This window comes from Centruroides sculpturatus, unplaced genomic scaffold, assembly GCF_000671375.1.
Source record: "Centruroides sculpturatus isolate CEXI.00-Female unplaced genomic scaffold, Cexi_2.0 scaffold446, whole genome shotgun sequence".
Classification (NCBI taxonomy): Eukaryota; Metazoa; Arthropoda; class Arachnida; order Scorpiones; family Buthidae; genus Centruroides; species Centruroides sculpturatus.
Genome location: NW_019384813.1, coordinates 450,662 through 474,942, shown reverse-complemented (window position 1 = coordinate 474,942; position 24,281 = coordinate 450,662). Strand labels below are relative to the sequence as shown.

General features: G+C 28.5%; 1 protein-coding gene across 1 annotated transcript; it reads right to left on the bottom strand.

Annotated features, from left to right (window-relative positions):
* Window positions 1–256: 256 nt before the first annotated feature.
* LOC111629798 (rapamycin-insensitive companion of mTOR-like) lies at window positions 257–24,057 on the bottom strand. The gene is made up of 28 exons (XM_023373706.1): window positions 23,901–24,057; window positions 20,063–20,385; window positions 19,771–19,940; window positions 19,614–19,681; window positions 19,464–19,531; window positions 19,297–19,379; window positions 19,112–19,199; window positions 17,515–17,605; window positions 17,373–17,439; window positions 14,587–14,667; window positions 12,905–13,005; window positions 12,639–12,816; window positions 9,587–9,685; window positions 6,233–6,297; window positions 4,916–5,042; window positions 4,680–4,844; window positions 4,456–4,611; window positions 4,270–4,379; window positions 3,845–4,025; window positions 3,652–3,758; window positions 2,416–3,567; window positions 1,986–2,151; window positions 1,859–1,907; window positions 1,641–1,787; window positions 1,406–1,561; window positions 1,205–1,328; window positions 998–1,136; window positions 257–914 (listed from the first exon to the last, which is right to left on the bottom strand). Exons 2-28 carry the CDS (start codon window positions 20,271–20,273, stop codon window positions 834–836), a joined length of 4,230 nt encoding a protein of 1,409 aa, XP_023229474.1. The 5' UTR covers window positions 20,274–20,385; window positions 23,901–24,057; the 3' UTR covers window positions 257–833.
* Window positions 24,058–24,281: the final 224 nt, after the last annotated feature.

The following is a 24,281-nucleotide window of genomic DNA, read 5'->3' as shown; positions in this document are numbered from 1 at the left end:
CAAAAATGTAACTCACTCCTAGTGCCAACAAATTGAGATCAGCAGGCGGCACTTCTCCAACTCAACATTCTAAACAATATTGATTACCCTAGTCTGTGTATATTTTTCTCAATTAATATACTTGATACAATATAAGTTTCTTAGGACTTGGTTAATATCCAAGTTAAATTTTGAACATTTAAGTATATTGATTTATTTTATTGAATATAATACCCCATACTAAATTTAAGATATTCTAATAAATACAGCATTTATGTCCAAACAATAATTACAAATTTATTTTGATCATATGTACAATTTGTACACAAGTTTTTTTATACAGTAGGAATGATATTATATGACTAATTTATCTGCATAATTTAACTGACATTATCACTTTAAAATTTATCTGCAAAATTTAATTTCAGCTGCTCTCCAAAACTTGATTACTCTGATCACACATATGATGTTCAATTTTCTTTTCTATCTACAAAAAATTTTTTTTATGAAACTACAATCACATTATTACAAATATTATAATTGTCAGTCGTCTGCTGCATATTCTGCAATTTTTAAAATTGGAATGTATTATTGATAATGTTTATGTTATTTAATTTTGAAAAAGTTTTCAGGGCAATAAATAAAAACATTCCATTTAACAAAGGAAGGATAAGGGCAACAGATTATTATTCTCTCTTATAAAATATATTATTCTACTGTACAGAAATATGATTGTTTTCTTTACACTTCCTTTGTATAACATTTTGGGAGACTGAGTTTTGAAAAATTACTTAATTGTATGATTAAATTTGTTTTTTGGCATGCTAATACTAGGACTATGACCAAAGTATCACTTAAGTTTCCGAACTTTCGACTGTTGGAAGCGATACTGTTTTTGGAATCGTTTCTAAAAGAGCTTCTGCATCCGTATATATCTGCATTAAAAAGATAATTTATGATTAATTTTTCAAAAATCTGTCAGACTTTTCATGATATATCTTCAAATGTAGATGTTTACCTCATGAAAACTGGCATCCCAAAATAACTCTTGTAGAAATCTGCGAGCACCAAGCCTAAAGCTGTAATTGGCTAAATACAAACTGATTTCAGTATATAAACAAATGTCTTGAAAAATTTTCGGAAATTTTTGCTTCAAGCTGAAATGAGAAGAAATATATAAATATATTTTCAGTCAGTCATATTTTATGACTGATTGATTTCTTACTTAAGAAGTCCTTGCTCTGATGACTTGAGAGCAATAGAACTGCTCATGTTAGTAACAAAACGCATAATTTCCTTATAAATCATTGATGTGTTGAAGGATGACTCTTCATTTAGTACATAATTTTCTGCAAATGAAAATAGATTAATTTTAATAAAAATGCATATGGACATAAGTAATTCATACAGAAAATGTTTCACTTACTTGTTTCTGTACTACTAGGACTTGTTAAACTGCTGACAGAAACATTCATTGTCTTTACATCATCATTACATTTTAATGGAAGTACCTCATTTTCTATTTTACTTTCACAAGGACTAGATAATTCACGATTTTCTAGAAAATTATCTTCATCTGTTTCTACAAAAAACAGAACAAAATTTCTTTTAAATTTAAATGTATTTCTTAAATCCAGTTAGAGAAAAATCTAAATATTTACCATCAGTGGTAACATCAGCTAATTCAACTTTTTTCAGTGTGTACCACTTCTTGCAGACCAAGCAGTTATTTGTAGAATGTAAAACAAGACCATTGTTTGAAGATTGATTTTCAGGCATCTTCCAAATATTAAGGGTCTCTCTTTCATCTATTAATAAAATCATTAATTGTTAATCACAAATTAAAAAATATGCATGTATGTATATCATAAATTGTTACCATTCTGAGTGTCTGACGCACATGTGCCACATTCTTGACATTCATGTAACTAAAAATATGAAAATTCAGTTTACTTAAAGAAACCTCGGCAAATAACTTAAATAATATTTAAAAATTTATACTCAACTGATAATATCATTCTGTAATCTACAGGCAAACTCAGGCCAATGTATAACACTTCTGAAGATACTTCAGATGACTTTCCCACACTGCTGGATAGAGTGGAAGACTGGCTTGATGCAGACGGTTTACAGGACACGATATTCTCTGTCAGATCCAAGCAGTCGAATCCTCTGAGCACAGATGTTACTCCTAATTAAGGTCACATTTCTTGTGCTTAAGACCGACTTAAGAGCTACTTTAATCATTAAGTTAACAGATAATAAAGATCAGAAATTAAGTTTTTTCCTATGTTAAATCAGAAATAAACCCTTCATTTTTGAGGAAAAAATAATATTTATTGTATAAGTTAAATATATATTAAGTATTTCAAAAAAATAATCTAATTAGACTACTTAATTTAACTTAAAATATAACATAATTTACTATATACTTACAATTCTTGACAGTTTAAAAGATTTGGTTCTAAACTTTGAGATTTTAAATTTCTCTTTTCCAACCAATTTGATTTTTCTTCATCAAATGACATTGACTGAATACGCTTACGTTGAATATCTTTTAAAGTAACATAGCCTAAAGCATCTCTAGCACTTGTGAAACTAAAAGCACAGGATGTACCATCAGGTGAACTTGGATTGTAAATATATGACATGGATCTATTCACATAGGACTGTTTCATAATCATGGATCCATGTATATGATCTAGACATGATGTTGATCTGTTAGACATGGTATTGAGTGATGTAGAACTAGCAATAGGAGACAATGTTTGTGCATGATCAGAATGATATAACCTAGGTGCAGCTGAATCACATGAACTTATACCACTTGTTGTAGAATCTGTAGAACTTCCTGATCGACTTTTACTTGTATGAGAACTTTCGTTACTGCTACTTCGTAACCCTTTCGTACCTAAAGAGTATTGAGGAATAGTTTCTTTCTTATTAGACACTTCTAGATCACTTATGCTTCTTTCCTTGACTGAATTTTCATTTGTTGCATCTTGAGTTCCACCAAAAGAACTAGACCTATCTTTGATAACATCATTTGAACCAATTTTCCACACAACTTCAGGTCTGGACAATGATTTTTCTTTGTCCAGACTATCACATTCCAGTTTGTAAAGAGGATTAGTGTTTGATCTGCAATCTGATGATGATCGTGGCCTGGTTTGGCAAGGCTGATGATTATTTATAAATGGCAAAGTTTGTACACTTGGAAGCATGCCACCTTCTCCATAATCCTTGTTCCATTTAACAGAGTGCCTATTAATAGGTATTACGCTATCATCTAAATCTAAACTGTAAGAACTTGGCAAACTTTGAAACTGGGACAGAGTTTCATTTTCAGATTTAACAACAAATGAAAAACTGGAAGAAAGACATTCTAACCATTCACTATCACCACTACTGACAGACCAAGTATATGATCTACAATCATCTTGAGGAAATTCATCCAAAGTTGTAGTGTTTAATACAATTGGCCACTTATCATCATGGGCGCGGCGTACTGTTTCCCATCCATACTGCATTAATAAGTCTGCACCTTCTGGAGTAGATGACAACAGACCCAAAACATAAAAACAAGTTCTGGGAGGAAAAATACAAAAATGAATAATTTCTAATTAGATCTACTAAATTTATTCAGAAATTAAATTTATGATATTTCTTTACCCTCTTATAGAGAAAACTGAAGCTTCTTGTGCTAATTTTATGATTTGTGGAACAACATTTGCTTCTAGAATTGTAGGAAGTGCAATGGAAGACATTCCAACATGCCCCTAAAATATGAATTAAAGAAATTATTAAATTAAATTGACTTGGTAACCTTATACTTATTGAAAAAAACTGTCTTTAAAAATCTTACAATTGCCCACAGAGCTGCTTTTAAATGAAGAATGTTACTTTCTGAAACATAATTAGCAGTTTTGATGATATCATACAATGGACTAAGGCAATCTTCATTTAGTAGTAACTCAAGGCCCTCCTTATGCCTTACAAGCTGGCCATACATATGTGGTGGTATGAACGCAGTACAGATTTCACGTCTGAAAGTAATTTTAAAAAATAACACTTTAAAATGTTTTGTAATTCACTGAAAGTAATTTTTAAAAACATTTTCTTTGTTTTATTTTTATGGATCTGTATCAAATATTCATAAAAATTATAAAATACCACCTCACATGACAATGAGAATTTTTTCCAACAAACTGACAAGACTTTTTATAAAATATAGCAAATTTAATGCTGAGTATTTGTTATACTTAATTAAAATCATTAAGATTATTGTACCTAACATTGCTGCTTCGACGACCATAAGTACCATCTTCACCTTTGTGATGACAAGTTAATGCTTCATTTAAATATTCTTCAACAATTTTCACATATTTTAAATTGTATGTCTGTAATATTAATCTTTAATATTTATATCATACTAAGTACACTAATAATTATCATTAAAGCTAAACTACAACTTACATTGTGCCATTTGTGTAATTCATGATTAAGAAAATTAGCATCTCTTAAAAAACGAAATCCACCCGAAACTGAAAGAAATCTCAATAGAAGAAGTAATCCCTTATCACCATAATGTAGAAGAGGAGGTCGAAGAGAAATCAGTGCTTCTAAATTTTCCTGAAAAGCAAAATAGTTTATATTACAAAATATTAGGCACTTAGGATTTATTTTATATGCAAACTTACTTGCACATCACAAGCTTCATCTAAAATATCTGCAGCAGCAAGCGAAACAGCACGGCAAGGATCATATAACTGAGTTATAAGTAATTCAATTGCCCATTTATGAAAATCAATAATTCTGGCTCTCATTAAGACTCTTAAATAATTTGTGGCATAAAGTCTAGCATTCTGTAACATAACAAACATTTGTTTTCTTGAAAAACTAAAAACATATACAGTTAAGATGTAGAGATACATACCTCATTAGTTGATGTTAGCACTTTTGTTAATATTTTTCTAGAAAACCCATCTTTTGTGTAATCCAATGAGGAAACTACAAGTTTTATGTACAAATCATGGCTAGTAATACCAACAAGATCATATAAACTAAAAAATAAAGTGTTATAAAGTGTATCATAAAANTAGTCTAGAATCGATTAATTTTATGGAAGAAAATCTTTCAAACAGCCGTAGTCCGTAAACTTGATACGTGTCGGGTTGTGATTGGAAGGATTCGTAAGAAAGCGGATTCCTAGAGAATGGAACGTATCTCTATCTTATAGGGGGGTCGACTGTATTAGGGAAAATCCAAAAAAAGGCTTGGATAGTACTAATTTTAGATTTAATTTTGAGGCCAGTAGAATCATAAGAGTTGAGAAAATTAATCTTTAAGATATGGTATGTTATCAAATATGTTACATTTACTAGCATATAAGATGAGGTTTTTATTCATTTTTCCCTGCTTCAAAAATCTAGGTCATCCTACATGTGCAAGTGAAGGATTCTTTGTGTTTTTGCAATAATTTTTGTGAACTGTGTGTTCACGTTTTTTACTGGATGCTCACTCTCTGGTGTTTGAAATGACCCAGATAAAATAGTTGTTTTTAATTGTTCTTGTGTATTGTCAGGAGTAAAGATGAATAGCAATAGGGAAAAGCAAATCTTTTGAATTGAATTCCAAAATCTCACAGGAACCAATATAAGTTTTAATCCATTCCCATGTGAAAACAGATTATTATAGAATTTGTCGATTACCCTTATGAGTTTCTCCAGAGTAGTTTTGATTTTTCCTTAATTTGGGAACCTTTTTTTTCCAATTCTTAACAATCTTGTAAAATCGACAACATAAAGTTTAAAATGCCAGTAATTTTTGTGGGACAATGTGTGCATTTGACATTTTATTTGTGATTAAATAAAATTAAATTGTATTAATAAATCCAATTTTCTTTATTTTGATCTTTAAAGTCATACCTTATCCTATACGCAAGTAAATGTGGTATTTTTAATGCTGCTGTATTAGGTAGTATGGTGATTTTTTTAGATTTCCATTATTTGTGGTATTTTTGAAAGAAATGACTTGCTACTCAAATTACATATTTAACTGAGAAAGTATTCAAAAAATATAAGAATAAATTACTAAATGTTGATTTGTTTAGTATACAATGGAGAAATCTTCAAGCACATTTTTTAAAATTTATTCTATGTTATACTGATTGAATTGTTGATTACTTGTATGATTCTTAACAACAGATTAGAGCCCGTCCACAATACAGTGCCAGTTTATTTGCTCTGCTGACAGCATTTCCAAGTAAAGAGCTAAATGAAGATTCCATAACTTTGAAAGATGCAAATATTTTAAATTCTGCAATTATTCAAAAGCTAAAATAATAATTAATTTTTGTTAACAAAAATGTGTTTTATTTCTATATTCAACAATTATGTTGTTTGTATTGTTAAGATAATATGTATTTGGAAGACTACTGACATCTGTTGGTGCTTGTCAACTTTTTTATGTCCTCTAAAGGATAAATTCTAAATTAAATTAAATTGCATATTGCAATTTTATTTTCAGATTTTTTGCTGATACAAATAAATAGTTTTAATTTCTCCCACATTTTATTTTTAATGCAGTCAANCTAAACGAAAAAATAATGTATCGTTTAACATTATAATTCAAATTATTTTTGATAACTGTAAAAAAAATATTCAACTTAAGAAATAGTTATGTAAAGTTTAAAAACTTAAATATACAAAAGTTTGAATATCAAGAAAATTTATTAAGTAATTCTTAATTGAGCAAGAAGTTTCTTTTTTGTTTTGAATTTCTTTAAAATACAGTACAGCATCGTTTATCCGAATCGATTAGAGACTGGGGTTGTTCGGATAACTTATTTTTCAGATAACCGATTATGTATGAAAAATATCCCATGTTGAAATTTTTCTCTGTTGTGTGTCGCTTCACATTGAATTTTCGTCGATGTTAAGCCTAATGTAAAACTTTAAAACAGTGATTCTTAACCTTTTAGTGATGAGGGACCATTTATCAAAATTTTTGTCTTGTCATGGACCACGAGCTGTTTGGCAGTAATATAGGTTCTTATAAGGTTGTTCTATAAATTAAACACGTAGAAAATTATTCGGAACCAAGAGTATTATATTATTTGCGAAAGTGTTACATTAATTACATTATTTTAGTGTGATTTTTGTGACTGCATACTGTTTACCAACTGCTGAATTCTTGGTTCAGTGTTACTCAAAGGAAATGCATGTCGGCACTGGCATCCAACCGATTTCGATGTTTATTTTTAATTATCAAAAGCACTGAGAAGCCTTGCTTGCATAAATATGTGGTCAGTGCCGGCCCGAGGCAAGTTTTAGGATGGAGCGAGATCCTATTATGGCGCCCCCTAATTTATACCATTTAATTTTCTTTACCACTGAGGCGCCCCCTAGGATTTAGCGCCTGGAGCGGCTGCTCTGTTCGCCCTATGGTAGAGCCGGCTCTTTATGTGGTTGAAAATAAAGTTAGGCACTGTAAAGCAATTTCTCGAATTTTAGGGAAAGCAATAGCTTTTTGGCTCCAAAAATCTTTAAGATTAATTCCTGTCCCAAATGTATCCTTGCAGTTACTATCATGTTGCATTTCAATTAACTATTCTTGCATTTCATCCATTACCTCAGAAATGTTGACTATGAAAGGACTGCAAATCAGTTTCTGAACACCTTTGTCCTTGCAATCAGGAAAATAGCGATTGAATTCATTTTTCAAGCTTTGCAAATGGAATGTAATGTTCTTTTGTATTTGTCCTTTAATCTCAGCACACTGTCAATCAATAATTAAATTCAATGTATCAAATGCAGAAAACTTCTCTCTTTCGACTTTGCTGATCCGTAAATCGATTTTAGCGATAAACGCACTGATTTTATCTTCAAATGCAAATTTATTGCTAGTGACTTCCAGTTTCATATTTTATGACCGCGCACCATACCCCAGCCCAGTCCGCTATCGGCTCTAACCTTGATGTACTGCGCATTGTCATCAAAGCGTCGTCACTTACTTAATAATTTTGGGATAACTTTCGTGGACCATTTCGGATGCTTTCAGGGACAACAGTTAAGAACCACTGCTTTAAAATAATAATCGTGGCTATTGTATTGTTAAAAATTATTTCTTTATTTTTTACAAACAAAATAAATATATTGAAAAATACAAAAACAAAAAAAAATTATACTTTAGGAGTTAATCTAGTATCAAAAACGTTTGATTCAGCACGACACACAGTCCTCAGAAAAACACCACACAAAAGTGCCAGTGCTGCCAGCTAAAACACACATAAAAAAAATTATTGGAGTAGCCCAAGATATAGCCAAAGATTGCAACGCCACAGCACTAGCAAAAATTTAAATTTGCCCACTAGAATTCTTTCAGATATCCGACTTTCAGATAAAACGATGCTCTACTGTATATCTAATTCAGAATTGTCATTTCTCCAATTATTTTAAATAGTTTTCTTAAATCCATATGTTTTCAATGAAAATTCTTAACTAAAAAAAAAAGCTTTTTTTTTATACTGAATTTATTAATCATATGTATATTAAACTGCATATTTTCATTTGAAGAATTTTGTTTATTTTTTTATTCATGTTGTTAACAAGTTCAAATCTCATTAAATTAAATATTTGGCTAAGAAACAGACTGCTTATCTTAATTCTTGACAATACTTTAAAATTTTAAATTAATTTCCTTACAAGTCTGTCAATAAAAATAAAATAAAAGCTGTAATTTAACTATTGTTACAATTTAATCCACAAGGTTGTTTATTTTAGAAAACGGATAATAAATTCTTTAGAATTTATGAGAGGATAAATTATAAATAAATTATAATCTATATAAATAAAACTGTAGTGGTCAAAATGTTTGTTGTCGCATCAAGAGAAAATGCCTGAACATATTTTAACCAAACTTCATATTTTGAATCTGTTTATTCAGGAGAAGATTTATAGACATGCATCATCTCAAAATCTACAACAATTATATTAATTTAATTAAACTGTAATGGATTTCTGTCTGTCTATTTGTCTCTCTCTTCACTAGATGGTGAAATATGAATTAGTATTTCTTTCAAGGGATTATCTATAAGAAAGGTGTATTATTGAAGTTCACTATTATATATGAAGAACTGACATTAAAAAATAATTAGTTAATTGGCAAAATCTTCAAGGCATTAATAGGAATATTATGAATCTGTAACAAACAATACTCTGCAGATATACTCTTTAGTTCAGTAAATATAATTTCACAAAATAAGTATCTCCTGTCAATGATGGGTAACACAGTATATTCTAAATTCCTCAACAAAATCTGTTTACTTCATAAACTGTTAAATTTCTTTAAAAATTTTATACATTCTATAAATCCTAATAAATTATTTAAATTTAATATAACTAACATTAAAACAAAAACAAACACATGATATAAACTTAAGACATCAATAAAAATTTAGATTTTTCTGAAAGTAAGAGCACCCATTTCTAATCACTCATATATTCATTTACTTTTTAATACTGACATGTTTAAATTAAACTATTCATCATTAAATAATATAAATACATTTAAGAAAATATTTAATAAAAAAAAATGAAAAATTTACCTTCAAAAGGCTACCAATTAATTCCCAATCCCAATCAGTATAATCTCTAATTGTAACTTGACTATCTTTGATTGCTTGAGAAATCATGTCATCAGCATCCTACAAAAAAAAGTTATTTTGAAATTTAAGAATGATGATTATAGGATTATATATATAAATATGCTGTTTACGTCAACATAAAATTTTATATTTGAAAGAGAAATATTCAAAATAAAAAAAATGTTTATGTAAGTATTCAATAGGCAGACATTCTTAAAATTGCTCATGAAGTTTAACATTAAGTTTAACATTAAATTAAACTTTTTTTTTATAGATCAATAATTTAAATCATATATTTTAGAATAAATACTTCTTTGACACTAATAACTCCATAATTGGGCTGCAATTTGAAAAAATTGCAGACCTATAAATTCCCAATGTCGTTCGTCTGTCTTTCCTTAATCTCTGGTCTTGGCTTTCATCTATCTAACTGTTAGATAGATGAGTTAGTTAGATTAAAGCTAAGACCAGATATGGAAAGCTAAGGAGCGAGAGGCCTTGATTAACTACATATGAATGTCTGATGCAAACCAGAAGTCACATCATTTCAATTCAAAAATTTTCCCTTGAAAGGAGTTAGACAGATGACCGGCACAGCTCTATTGCTGGCAGGTAAGTATGATGTACTGTACATGGGCAAGACAATACTACTGATAATTTGAGGTGGAAATATATATTAGTATAAAATAAAAAATATATTTTATTTTATATTAGTATGTATTTTAAACTAAATTAAAAATTGCAGCCAGGCATTGTGATGATGTCACGATAAATAATTGCTCATAAACAATACTGCTAATAAAGTTCAAGGAGCCACACACTTCTATTATGATATTGTTTTTCAAAACATGTAATGTCTCATCATTTAGATTAACATTGAAAATCAAACATGTTCAATTCTTTTGTATATTCTATACTAATATAAATCTTTAAATATTTCATGTTTACAATGTTTTGAAAGAACAAAATAATTTAACATAAAACATAAGCAACAAACAACTTATTTTAAAATGATTTTGTTTTTCAATATTTTAAACAGAAGATTATTTCATAGATTATTTATTTTGAATTAACATAATAAATCAGCTCCGATTTTATTAAAATTGTGAGGATCATAGGTCCAATTTTGTGCTAATTTAAGGAAATTCTCAAGCCTATCTCTGTCGCAATCATTAAGAAAACAACACACAGAAAACAAATTGAATATCTCTTACTATCAACAACTGTTCGGGAATGATAACAATCGAGTGTTAAATTAAACAACCTCTTGTTAAAGGAGGAGAAAGTCAACCCAATAGAAGGAACTGTACAAGTTTCAAGCCTAATATGGTATTGTCAGCTCTGTGGGAACGACACTGTAATGTCATTGACAGCTCACCTATGACCCAACACCTGCAAAATCAACTTTCGTCTCCAACAACACTCAATCACCTGATGGGTTTTTCCCAGACTGAAGCATATAAAAGAAGCAAAAAAGTAAGTCTCAGGGTGTGTACATTTCCTAGAGCATAGAAGAGCTATACCCACCAGTTACCCGCCAGCCCATACACAGTGGACCTCCATAGGTGGGCCTCTCCAGACCTGCCATATTCAGGTGGACAAACAAGGTGGACATTCTGGAATCTGAGACCATACGGAGGGACATATGTAGCCTCACCACAGCCATACAAGGTGGACAGCTACCAGCCTCACCATACCGAGCATACAGACCCAGGTCTCATACTCCAGAGGGATTCCACCAAGGCTCCAACTCATCGTATCCCAGAACAGACATTCTCACAGAAGCGACACAGCATCTAACACTACAAGAGGTCAGTGAATCTGGTACACAAGGTAAAATTCCTTACAAATTGTAAACGCTCTCTCTCGAACTACATAGCTTAGGTAGAAAGTAATAGGACAGTTTCAGTAAACCCATCATGAGCGGCATATGTGTCAACTAGTCACACCATTTCTCTATGATTATTTGCCACACTTAGTTGTGTATTCCATAGCTTCATACAACCATAGATTTAAACATATAGTAAATGCTTGTATTGCTTATGACCTGATTACCTGTCATTACTTGGAACCTATCGGCTTTCCCACTGTACCTCACCACTCGAAATCGACTCAACCAGTCCTGTAAGCATTGAACTCTTAGGACAGAGTAGATCACCACTCGCAAGTTAGGATGCAAGAATTGATGACTGAACTATCCTAACTGGTGTCAGCATCCTGGCGTTGGCAGGATCTTGCAATCCCCTTCAGAATTTATCAAAAAGTCATCCAGTGACAACAAGACTGGTTTCACCAACCCAAGGCCGATCAAGGGTTAGGGATCTCCCTTATCTGCGGCTAATCTCACAAAATTAAATACAGACAAATTAATGTTTGCAATGTAAAATGTTATATCATCTCTTTTCCTGTGGCTGATGAACTTTATGATCCAAATCCATGGGACATTTTATATTTTATTCAAAAATCAGATTATGATTAGTCTTCAATCAATCACTCTTAGGTGGACAGTTATCAATTCAGAAATCACAAAATTGGCCTACTTTCCTTTGTATATTTGTCTTCCCTTTTTAAACACTTCTCTATCTTCCTTTAATCTAATAAAATCTCTAATATGTGCTTCCAATATGGCACTTATAATTTACTCCATCTAAGACAGAGAATATCCTGTGCTTACTATTTCTTTGATCTTCCTGACTTAAGAATTATATAACAATTTTACATTTAATTCTAGATAAAATTTTCCATTAAAACTAGAATTTAATTTAATTCAATCTACATATAAATTTTACCAATATCAATTGGCAAAACTGACATTTGCTATTGAACTTAAGAAAAGACTGATTAATTCAGTAATGAGTATGATAAATATCAGCAGCATTTAACTAAAATAAGTAAAAGTAATTTTTATTGCAAGTGAATAAAATATAAATATTTCTATTAATGTAAAATTTGTTGAACCATAAGAAAGTTTTATTTTATATAGAAATAACTGTCTAATGTAATAAAAACTTACTTTTCGAAGATAATGCCATAATTTTGTACGACTAATAGTATCACCAAAATGCTTGTCTTTTTTCCTAATAGGATTACAGAAATGTAACAATTGATCTAAGAAAAGACTACAAGGTACCACATCTCGTTTCTTCAGCACATGAATTTGATTCAAGTAAGATATAGCAGTACTGGCCTGACTAAAAAGTAAGTAATATAAAATTATTTATGCAAACAAAAACTAATCAAAGAAGTAAGAATGTGCAAATGTTTTTCATTCTGTCTTACTTTCTTCGGTGAGGTGAAGATTCAAAGGAAGTAGCCATTGATATTAAAGTAGGAAGACAATTACAATGATGACTACATTCAGATGGTAAAAGTTGATTGGCCTGCAATACAAATATAAGAAATTAACTTTCTGTTTAGTTAAATATACAAAATTACATATGCAATTGATTTATTTAAAAAATTAATTTTACAAATAGAAAACCATGAATGAATTGAAAATGTTAATTTTAATTATAATCAAATAAAATTTTACTAATACATTTTGTCAAGAAATATTTTATATAACAATCAAGCAAGTACAGAACTAACTATGTATTTTGTTAGGATCTTTAATTAATCAGAAATTTCTCAAACTTTTGATAAAAATTATATCAATCCGGTCAAATGCATTAATTTCTTTTTTGCAAAATAAGCTTTAACAAATTATTCATCCATTTATAGATTACAATGAATAATAAGAAACATGTGCAAAAAAATTCCTTATTATAATTATTAATTTTTATTGTGTCAGCCTGTTGCAATTAATTCTACTGAATACAGAAGAAAAATATAATGGAAATTGCATGATATGTATAATTATGCATTTCTTTGATCAAACTACTGTACAAAAATATTTCAAAATGATCTTATACAAACATAAGAGTCTATTTTTTTCTTTTTCAATAGAAAACTTCTTAGAATTTTTTATACTACTTTAAAACTTTTCAATTAAATAATTTAATTCTAGAAAACCTTTTTTGTATATTTTGTGTTTTTTTGATTTATGAATAAAATCAGCATTTCATAGAATTGAATCATATAATTTTTCTATTCTGTGGTCATTTTTTTAATTAATGACTGAAGATCTGATTTCTAGAAAACTTCATTTATATGAAAAAAATAAAAACTGCTAATACCATCAATATAATTTCTTTGTTTCATGTTCAATGTTGGTTTTCTGATTAATCATCTGATTAATAACAAACTATATCAGAATCTACTTCAAGATATTTTTTACTTCTTTAAAATAACTTCAAAAAGTTTTATTAAGATTTCAGAACTAAAATTCAATTATTTTAATAAACAAAGTTATGAATCTGAAATTTAAATTTTTTTAATTAAATTAATGAATATACTAAAATATACATATATATAACCATTCAATCCATTACTCCAATTATTTAATTAAAGTCAAACAAACTACTGGATTATCAGGCTATAATAAGGATTTAATGATAATGGATTAAATATTTACATTAAAATAACCAATTTTGTAATTAATATAAAATATTAATGATAAATATGAACTGTTAGTAGTTGAATATTTAAAATATTTAGCCAATACTGACTATTGAAATTTAGAATAAAGTATAACAAACATTCTGCTTTAACTAATTCTGTGACAATACAACTATTCACCACTTATTTTCTCTTAGATGAGCATTTGATGAAATATAACAATTTTTGAAAGTTGGATGTTTTATAATGCATGCTCTTATATTCTTAAATTAATTCTTATAAATAATTTTTCAACATTCAGATGAATGTAGTAATTTCCTAGAATATCTAGAAAAAATTTTACACATTTAAAAATCTTTCACACAACTTCACATTCTTAATTTATGTGATCATTTCCATGATTGCTATATTACACAGTTATAATTCAAATTAATAGATTACTTCAACTTAAACTATTTACTTACCATATGTAGTAATTCACCAAGTAAAATAACAGCCCTTACAGATATAAAATTATCATCAGCAGTTACAACATCTACTAAGGCCTAAAAGATAAATATGCATTATGTACTGTCTAAAGCTTTTTATGATAATATAAATAACATTATAATTATCAAAGGTAATTTTTCATAATTACTGCTGTTATTCACTAAAATTTAAATAAAAAATTTATAAACAAAGAATTTGATACTTTAACCATTATAAAAACTATGCATTTTATAACTAAATTTTTAAAATTTTAATCATAAAAGAAATGTCATTTTGTTTCAGATTAACTTAATTAATAAAAATTTTAGAATACAGTTATTGTAATTTTTATGTATATATTGGGTTGAACCGAAAGTTCTTTCGGGTATTTACATAATTGCATATCTACATTGCCTCTGTTCTTCTTATCAAGTTTTAACTTACTTAGTTATCAAGTTTTAACTTAACCTTACAAATATTTGCATATTTAATACAAGTTTAATTACAGCTATTTTTTAAAATTCTGTTATATTTTAAGATAAATAAAAACTTGTAGTTGATTTGTTTTCTGAAACTGTGTTTTAGTACTTATTGATTGTTGAACACAAGATTGTGTTATTAATTAAACACTTGGTTTTTTTCCAACACAATCTTGTGTTCAACAGTCAATAAATAAAAACATTAAAATGATAGATAAGAAGGTGCATTTTCGACATCTCATGCTTTACTATTTCCAAAAAGGAAAAAATACAACAAAAACTCAAAAGAAGATATGTGCTGTATATGGGGAGGATGCAGTTACTGATCGAACATGCCAGAAATGGTTTTCAAAATTCAGGGCAGGAGATTTTTCCTGTACCTTGGTCAGGACGGCCTTCAACCATAGAAGATGAGTCCATAATGGCACTAATTCAAAACAATTGGCATAGAACAACACGAGAAATAGCTGACATCTTAAAAATATCTCAAACCTCTGTTGTCAGACATTTGACTAGTCTTGGATACACTTCCCATTATGATGTTTGGGTTTTCCATCACTTAAGTGAACAAAACCCCCTTACTGAGAGTGTTTCTGTTTGTGATTCACTTTTAAAATGCAAAGATGATGATCCACTTTTAAAGTGATTAATCACTTTTATAAATGATAAAAATGGATCATTTACAACAATATTCAATGCAAGAGATCTTGGAGTAAGCCAGGTGATCCATGCTTACTAAAGTGCCACAACCTAAAGCTAGTTTGCATCCCAGAAAAGTAATGATTTCAGTTTGGTGGGACTGGAAAGGGATTCTTTATGAGCTTTGAGCTTTTACCCAATGACCAAACAATTAATTCCAATAAATATTGTCTCCAACTGGATGAATTAAAGGCTGCAGTGCACAAAAAATGTCCAGAACTTGCAAATTGGCAGGGAGTGATATTCCATCATGATAACGTAAGACTGCACATATCGTTAAATGTGCACCAAAAACTTTAGGCTTTAACTGGGATGTTTTGAGTCACCTTGCATATTCTCCAGATATTACTCCCTCAGACTATCCTCTTTCTTGTTTGTTATAGAATAATTTAAACAGAACAGAATTTCAATCTTTAGAAGGTATCAAAAATCACATTGATAGTTTTTTCAGAAACCCACCCAAATCTACACAGATAGAATTACGAAACTACTCGTCAAGTGGCATAAGGTTATTGAACAGAAGAGTGAATACATTGTGGATTAAAGGTTATTTATTTCAAAACAGTATATTTCATTTCTTTCTAAAAACCAAACAAACAAACTTTCAGTTCAACCCAATATTTCAATGTAAGGTTAATTTCTTCAGTGATAAAATAGATGTTACTTATTATCATTAATGTTCTTTCAAATTTTTCTCTGTTTACAACTAGCTTTTGAATTGCAATCAGATCATTTCAGCATAATAAACACTACAGACAAACTAAGAATTTAATGTTTCCTCACCAAACAAAGACTTCTTAACAGTTTTCCATAAGTAACTTTTCAATCTAGTCAAATTCCATCAAGCAGATTGAAAATTCAAATTTTGGATACAAAAACTTTGGAAAGGGGAAATAATATATAGAATGTATCTGAACTGTAATTGTGAGAAAAGTTACTGTAAAATATTTTAAACATGTTTCAGCTTATCATTCAATTCTTTCAATAAAAAAAATGGGCAATATTTAAAAATCAGTTCTCTTTTTTAGATATTGTCCATAAATGTAACTACAAAAGAAATAACCAATAAAATATTTCAGTTTTATCTAACATCTACATAAATTTAAAGCCTAAATAATATTTGAATAATGTTATCATTCAATTATTATATATGCTTTATTATATTATTATATGGTGTAGAACTCGGAGTTCTTTTAATTTTTGTTGTTGTTCGTTTAATTTGTTGTATGTATAATACAATTATTTACATTATGCAATTGTCCTTTTTTTACAAGCCTAATTGTAAGTGCCTCTTTCATGATTCAATTTGAATCCAATTTATATCATCATTTTTATCTAAGCTTTTAAATTTCATGTTATTTTACATCTGAGATTTAACATTGTGAATGATTAACTGAATTGAATAATATTGATTACTTAAAGATAAAAGAATTTTATCAATAAAAGCAGACACACCAAGTCTAATATTTGTTATGCTATAAATACGTCACTAAATATTAACTTTAAATATATTTTGATATTAAAATAATAAAAGTGAAATGTAACTGAAAACTTTATTAATATTCAAGTCAATTTTAATAATTAAAATTTAATGTCAAATATACCTCTAGTAATCCTGTCTGAACAAAGGTGAGTAGAAGTAATGCAAAATAGTTTTCAACTAGGTTTGTCCTAAATATTAGAATAATGATATTAATATATATAATATTTTATTTAATTACTTAAATTTGATTAAAAAAAAAACACCTGTATTTAATTACGGGAGATAAAATACTATTTCCTTCAGATGCTACGAAACCTTCATAAATATGCCAGGAATCTCTCATAGTTGAAGGATCTAAAATATAATATATTTAAAACATGAGACAATATAAAAGTGTTATTAATTATTTAAAAACTACTATTTGTACATCTCTGCCAATTTCATTAAATTCTATTGAATTTCATATTCAAAAATCACATTTTATTTTATATAACACAATCATTAAATTAGAATTGAAATAATTACACCCAAAATTAAACTGGTTTATTAAATATTTGATTATTATTATTTGTATATTGCTATTGAGAGGATAGACACTACAGTGTCTATAATTTTTTCTTGTTTGTTACAAAAACACACCATTTAAGATGGAAAATAAGGAAGTGTTTTTACAAAAATTTAGCATAATAATAAAGCATATACTGTACAGGGTAATTCAGAACTCATGGGACAAACTTTAAGGGATTGTAGAGCACACAACAAAAAACATTTTTGTATAGGAAAGTATGAGTGCAAGTGATATGTTAAGGCACAAACAAGAAATAACACATGTAACAAATTGTTTACTTACAGCATTGTTGACAAGTGTGACTTTACAGCAATGTTTACAATAATTGCTCAAAATTGTGTCCAACAGTAATACACACTTGGCAGCATCAATGGAGTGACCGGGGCACAGTTTCAAAGATGCCAGATATTTCTCACACACGTGAAGCCACAACAGATATTCAAGTGACAAGGTCCTCAGCAGAGTAAACTGGATTCTCATAAATGAGGGACATCAGATGCCCCTATAAGAAGTTTACAATAATTGCTGAAAAATGCATCAAACTTCTTATAGGGACATCTGATGTCCCTCATTTATGAGAATCCAGTTTACTCTACTGAGGACCTTGTCACTTGAATATCTGTTGTGGCTTCACATGTGCAAGAAATATCTGGCATCTTTGAAACTGTGCACCGGTCACTCCACTGATGCTGCCAAGTGTGTATTACTGTTGGACACAATTTTGAGCAATTATTGTAAACATTGCTGTAAAGTCACACTTGTCAACAATGCTGTAAGTAAACAATTTATGTTTCCTTTCATGTTTTATTTCTTATGTTTGTGCCTCAGCAAGTCACTTGCAAACATTACTTTTCTATACAAAAGTGTTTCTTTTGTCATGTTGTTGTCATGTTTTGTCATGTCCCTTAAAGTTTGTCCCATGAATTCTGAATCACCCTGTATACCTAAAAGTGTACCTTTTCATCTATTTTAATTAAAATTGAAAGAGTATATTATTTCTTTTAGAAATGTGGTTATTAATATCAGGATAGATTCTAATCCAGGTCCTCTACAAAGGTAATGTGTGAAAAAAAGGAATACCTCCTATAAATAAATCTAAAAAACAAAAAGGATACCATGGAACAGGATTTATAACTAATGTTTAAATTCCAAGGAGGAAGTGGAAAATGTCAATAATAAGTAATTCACAAATAATTATTTAGCTAAAACAGTTGAAAAATTGAAAAAAGTTTAAAAATTTAAATATTTAAATTTTTAAACTTCAAGTCAAACTATTTCAATAATTTTAATACCTGAAGAAAGAACTGCTGTAGAAAAGTCATCAGTCCATTCAGGAATTGGCAAACAAAAGACTTCATATAATATATCCATAATGTTTTTCTAATCAAGAATTTAACAAAATAATTACATTATTGATATAAAAATTAAATTAAATAATAAAATTGAATTATCATCATTATATTAGAACCATATTTACCCTTATATCATTATATGGTAAATAGAGCATATCTATGAGTGACTGCAAACCAGCATGATCAGGCCTGCATAGATAAATTAATCCTAGAATGCAAATTATTATATATAATCACTTTATAAAATTCCATATATCTTATAAATATTTTATAAATTTTCAATAGAATTTACCAGGCCATGATCTTAAAATGGAAATGATTGCTAATTTGCTGCAAGCGAAACGAGCTTCTTTATCATCACTAAAAATAATCATCTTAATGTTAAAATATTTATATTTCATTAAAAAAATGAATATAATCTCTATTATCGAAATATATTTACCTGATGAAATGATCTGATATGTCAGCTGAAAATTTGAAGTGACAATCTGTGAATGGTGCTAAGATTTGCTAAAAATATAAAGTGGTTTCATTACCTTGAGTGTACTAGTTAATGTTTCATGAGTGTACTAGTTAATGTTTCAAAGTTTTTGTCTTACCTCAAGTGTTATAGAACTTCCTAATAAATGCCTAGTTTTCGGATCATTTAGAAGAAATAATACAACACCTATTAAAGCTTCATCAATTTGTGGCTGCTGATTATCTAAAACATTCCTCAAAATTGCACTTAGTCCACCTGAATTAGCACACGATTCAGGATTCAATAATGCTAAAAAGTAGACAAATAATCTTGATATTTAATTTGATGTTTTTAATACTTTTAGAAAATAAAAAAACTTCAAATAAAATATTAAAAGATAAAATTGTAATTTTTTATATAAATAATTATACCTAGTTCACTTAGGGCAGCCAAACAAGCTTTGACAAGAATATCTCTTTCTTGAACTCCATCATTAGCAATTGCTACTAAACAATTAGTCAAGGCACGAGGAAACTGCTGAGGATCTATACAAAGTAATTTTCTGACTAGACGTAATGCTTGAACACGTTCGATACGGTTATCAAGCACTATATCCAAAGATCTAGCAATAAGAAGAGGCATCTGAACTCGACAAAACGCTTCAACGGAATCTCTATCTCTCAAGAGATACCTTAATGCTCGAAGACCTGCAGCACGAACTTCGCATGTTTCGTGAAGAAGAGCTACTCTTAAACTATAAATAAAAATACATAAAAGTAAATATAAAAAATTATTTCATAAAATAATGAATTTTATGAAATAAATCTGTATAATACAAAAAATTACATGTAGCAGATATTACAAAACTAAAAATAAAGAATTGACGCACACCGGAGTAATATACAAATAATCCTTTGAAAAAACCTTTAACCAGTGTGAAGTATGTTCAATTGTTCAAGCTAACATTTTTGGATCCCTCCTGGGTCCTTCTTCAAGCTATGTTTCATTTGTAATGATCTGTTAGAATGAAGACCAGCTGTTTTTTGGAATGAAATTTCAAATAGCAAACTTTGAAATCCAACGGGAATCACATGCCAGCCTGATTCGAAAACTAAACTTCTGACCCACTAATACAGATTTTATTCATATAAAAAATACATAAACCATCATAAGAAACTGGTCGTTACATAATGACTTTAGTTTTCATAATAAACCAATAAATTGTATATATATTGAATATCTGAAAAATAGGTTGTAGCTTAAGAAAAAACCTAATATATAAAAATTCATAATTTTAAAATCAGCACTGTAGTTGAACAACTAAACAGAAAAGAAATAAAATATCTAAAATTTTTTCTAATACAAAGTCTGTTGTCTGTAGTAAGTAGGACACTAAAAAGTAGTAACAAAATATGCTCACAATTTGCAATAATATTCTTTATTTGCAGTGCTTTAATATTTGTATTCATAAATATTTTATGAATAGTGCCACACAGTGGATATTTTATTGGTGGGACCTTCATCCAATGAGAGGAGACTGTGCCAACCTTTTCCAAAAGCTGTTTGAATGGAAGAACTCAGAATAATTCTACTCCAGAACTTTTTATAGAGAAAGTTTCAAACTCAAAAATGCTTATTGAAAACAAAAGCAAGTTCTGTTTATTCAGCAATAAATTGCTTTGGTTTATTTATATGATTGTGTGAATAAGAATAAAATTAAATAAAACAATCAAATCATCATCTGGTGCTGTGTGCATCACAACATTGTGAGTTTGACTATAAAAACAAAAAATCTAATTAAATAGAATGGATGCTAAAAAACACACACACTACATACATAATATGCTTCCTCACTATACCCCATAAGTAATGCTAAATAAGATGTTAAAAGTCATTTATGTGATACTAACTTTAGCAAATGATCTTGAAGCAACAGTCAGTTACTAGTATGTGTATCCCTTCTATTTTTGAATTCACTCTCATTAAAACGGTTATTACTTTTTGATTTATACGAATTTTATGAATTTACATTAATTATATATGGTTTCATAAATTTTTTTAATCCAATTTGATAATTTTAGTTTAGTTTTACTGACGTTAAAACTAATTATAATTTTCAAAATTTAATAAATATAAAATATATTTCTTTTAACTCTGTTTTCTAACAAATAATTAAACATGAAAATTGATTCTAAATAAAACAAATCAGAACCAGAATTTAAAACTAGAGTTATAAACAAAACATACCCAGTCATTTAAGTTATTAGAATACTTTCGTTTATACAATAAATAATCCTTCAATAACATTATTTTTTATTTTAGAAGAGTTAGAAAAATTATTGTTGAAAATTAGTTCAACAATAATTTTTTTAATTGAAAATAAAATCAAAAACCTAATTGTATTTATTTGTGGAATATTTTATACTAGATTGATATAAATTAGTAAAAATTTCAAACAGCAACTTCAACTACTATGAAAATCAAAATAATGATCTAAATTGTTTCAGATTATTACTTTTCTGGCTGTTATATATCCAGAGGGGGGAAAAGTGATCCCCAAAATTTTATTTTTTTTTTAAAAAAAGATATAAAAATTCAAACAAATGAATAAATTTGGAACTCAAATACACAGACTATAAACACTAATAGTTGTCATCTTCATTTTATTAATTATGTATCTGGTCCATAAAAATAAAGAAAAAACATTAGATATCAATAATGTTTAACAACAACATAAATAAAACATTAGATATCTGTACTTTTATATACAATTGGAAACATTTAGCAAAAAAGAATGTTATTGAGCAAAGCATAAGCAAAGGTCTGCATAAGTCAAAGTGTTTTGTCAGATTGAAGTTTAAAGCAACCACACAATCACTAAACATGATTTTTGCAAATATGTACAACTTGGCAAGGCCAATGTTATGGCAAAGTCAGAATTTTGAAATTTGGTCAATAGACCGAGATGTTCAAGGTCAAAGTTCACCATGTAAAATCTATGGGTCAATTGCCACTTATAAGCAGGTTGCATGCTACATGTTAATTGAGTTTTCGATTGCCATCAATTTACAATGAACTCTACAACAATTTTTTCTTTTAATCTTTATGACAGACATTTAACAAGCATAGCCTGTGGCTGCACATATGCATGATTTAACCAGTTGCTGGAGTTGGTAGGCCACCAGTCACACATATGGGTATTCTAAATGTTTTTTAATGCTTTTATCAATTATGACATTGGATATACAAGCTCTTCTGAAACCTGCATGTTTTAAACTGCTTTAGATAGAGTTCAAAAAGCATGTCACCACATTTGTTTTTGTATGAAGACGAAACAGAAAAACTATGCCATGGAGCTCAATGTAGTTTTCCTAAAAAATAATTAAATTATATGAAGGAAGCATATACTAATTATATTTTTTATACACCTAAATGTTATTTTAAATATTTAACATATATCTCAAAGAACATAATAATATATGAAGAAATAACTTTTTATAAGTATAAAATTTATTGAATTATGTAGAGAATGAATCTATATTGGACTAGATAGAATATGACTAAAAGTATTTGGATAAAAAAGATTTATTTACTGAAATTCTGTCATTCAATTAAACTGTGTAACAAATACTCCATCAATTGAGAATTGATATCACATAGCTCATATTTGTTCTCTTATAATAAGATCAGTCTAAAATATGCTTCTATTTATACAATAAGTCCTTGCTATACACAACCAATAAGTTCCAAGACCCCTTACATAACTGAAAATTCACATATATGTCACAGGTATGTTAATTTAGGAAGTTACTAAAAAATTGCCTACTTAATACTTAATATACTTAAGACACTGTTTTTTGTATATAAATAACCATAAAATGCAACCCAAGTAAACTTTTTAAGCCAGAAAAATCTTATATATGTCTGATAGAAATCCTACAAACCTTACTCACATGTCACTTCTAGACTATTGTTTAGTTGTGTGTTGAATTATTAAGGAAATATAAGTCTAAATCAGAATTATGAGTTAAAAATATTGAGATCAAATTATGCTGCAATTTATGATATATGTAACACGAAATCAGACATCAATGCTAATATTTAAGGTAATATTCAACATGTTAAACAACATACAATATAATTTATGTAAATAAATTATAAAATATTCTACAATAACTTATTTTATCATAATAATATTGTTACAAAGCTAGTATCAACTAACTACAAAAATATACATAAAAAAATTAAAAATGGAAACAACACAGTTACCAACAAAACAATTCTTCTTTTGAAAATCCAAGTTCTTGATCAGGTCCAATTTTATTGCAATATCTGACAAGACTATTTAAATATCCAAGTTTACAACTTTTATTAACATTTTGTTTGACCACATGAATCAAAATATCATGAATTATTTCACAAGGAGCTGAAAAATAAAAAGTATTTTAGTTTAAAAATTTCAATAAATTACAAAAAATAATTTTTAAATTTTGTTACAAATTATAAATCTGTGTCTTACTCTCTAATATAAACCAGGAATGGAAAACTTTTTAAGTGTGCATGTCCCAAAATCTCCAAATCTATGATGCAGAATTTTCTCACATGCTAACCAAAAGTTTTGGGAAATTATTAGTGTTTGGTATAGTGGCT

Excerpts from the sequence above, each read along its gene's own strand:
- LOC111629798 (XM_023373706.1), bottom strand. The coding sequence starts at position 20,273 with ATGCCTCTTCTTATTGCTAGATCTTTGGATATAGTGCTTGATAACCGT. Across the intron at positions 6,298-9,586 it reads TAATTGGTAGCCTTTTGAAG|AATTTAAAATATTTGCATCT; the intron begins GTAAATTTTTCA and ends GAATAATTGCAG. Across the intron at positions 3,759-3,844 it reads AAGCAGCTCTGTGGGCAATT|GGGCATGTTGGAATGTCTTC; the intron begins GTAAGATTTTTA and ends TTCATATTTTAG.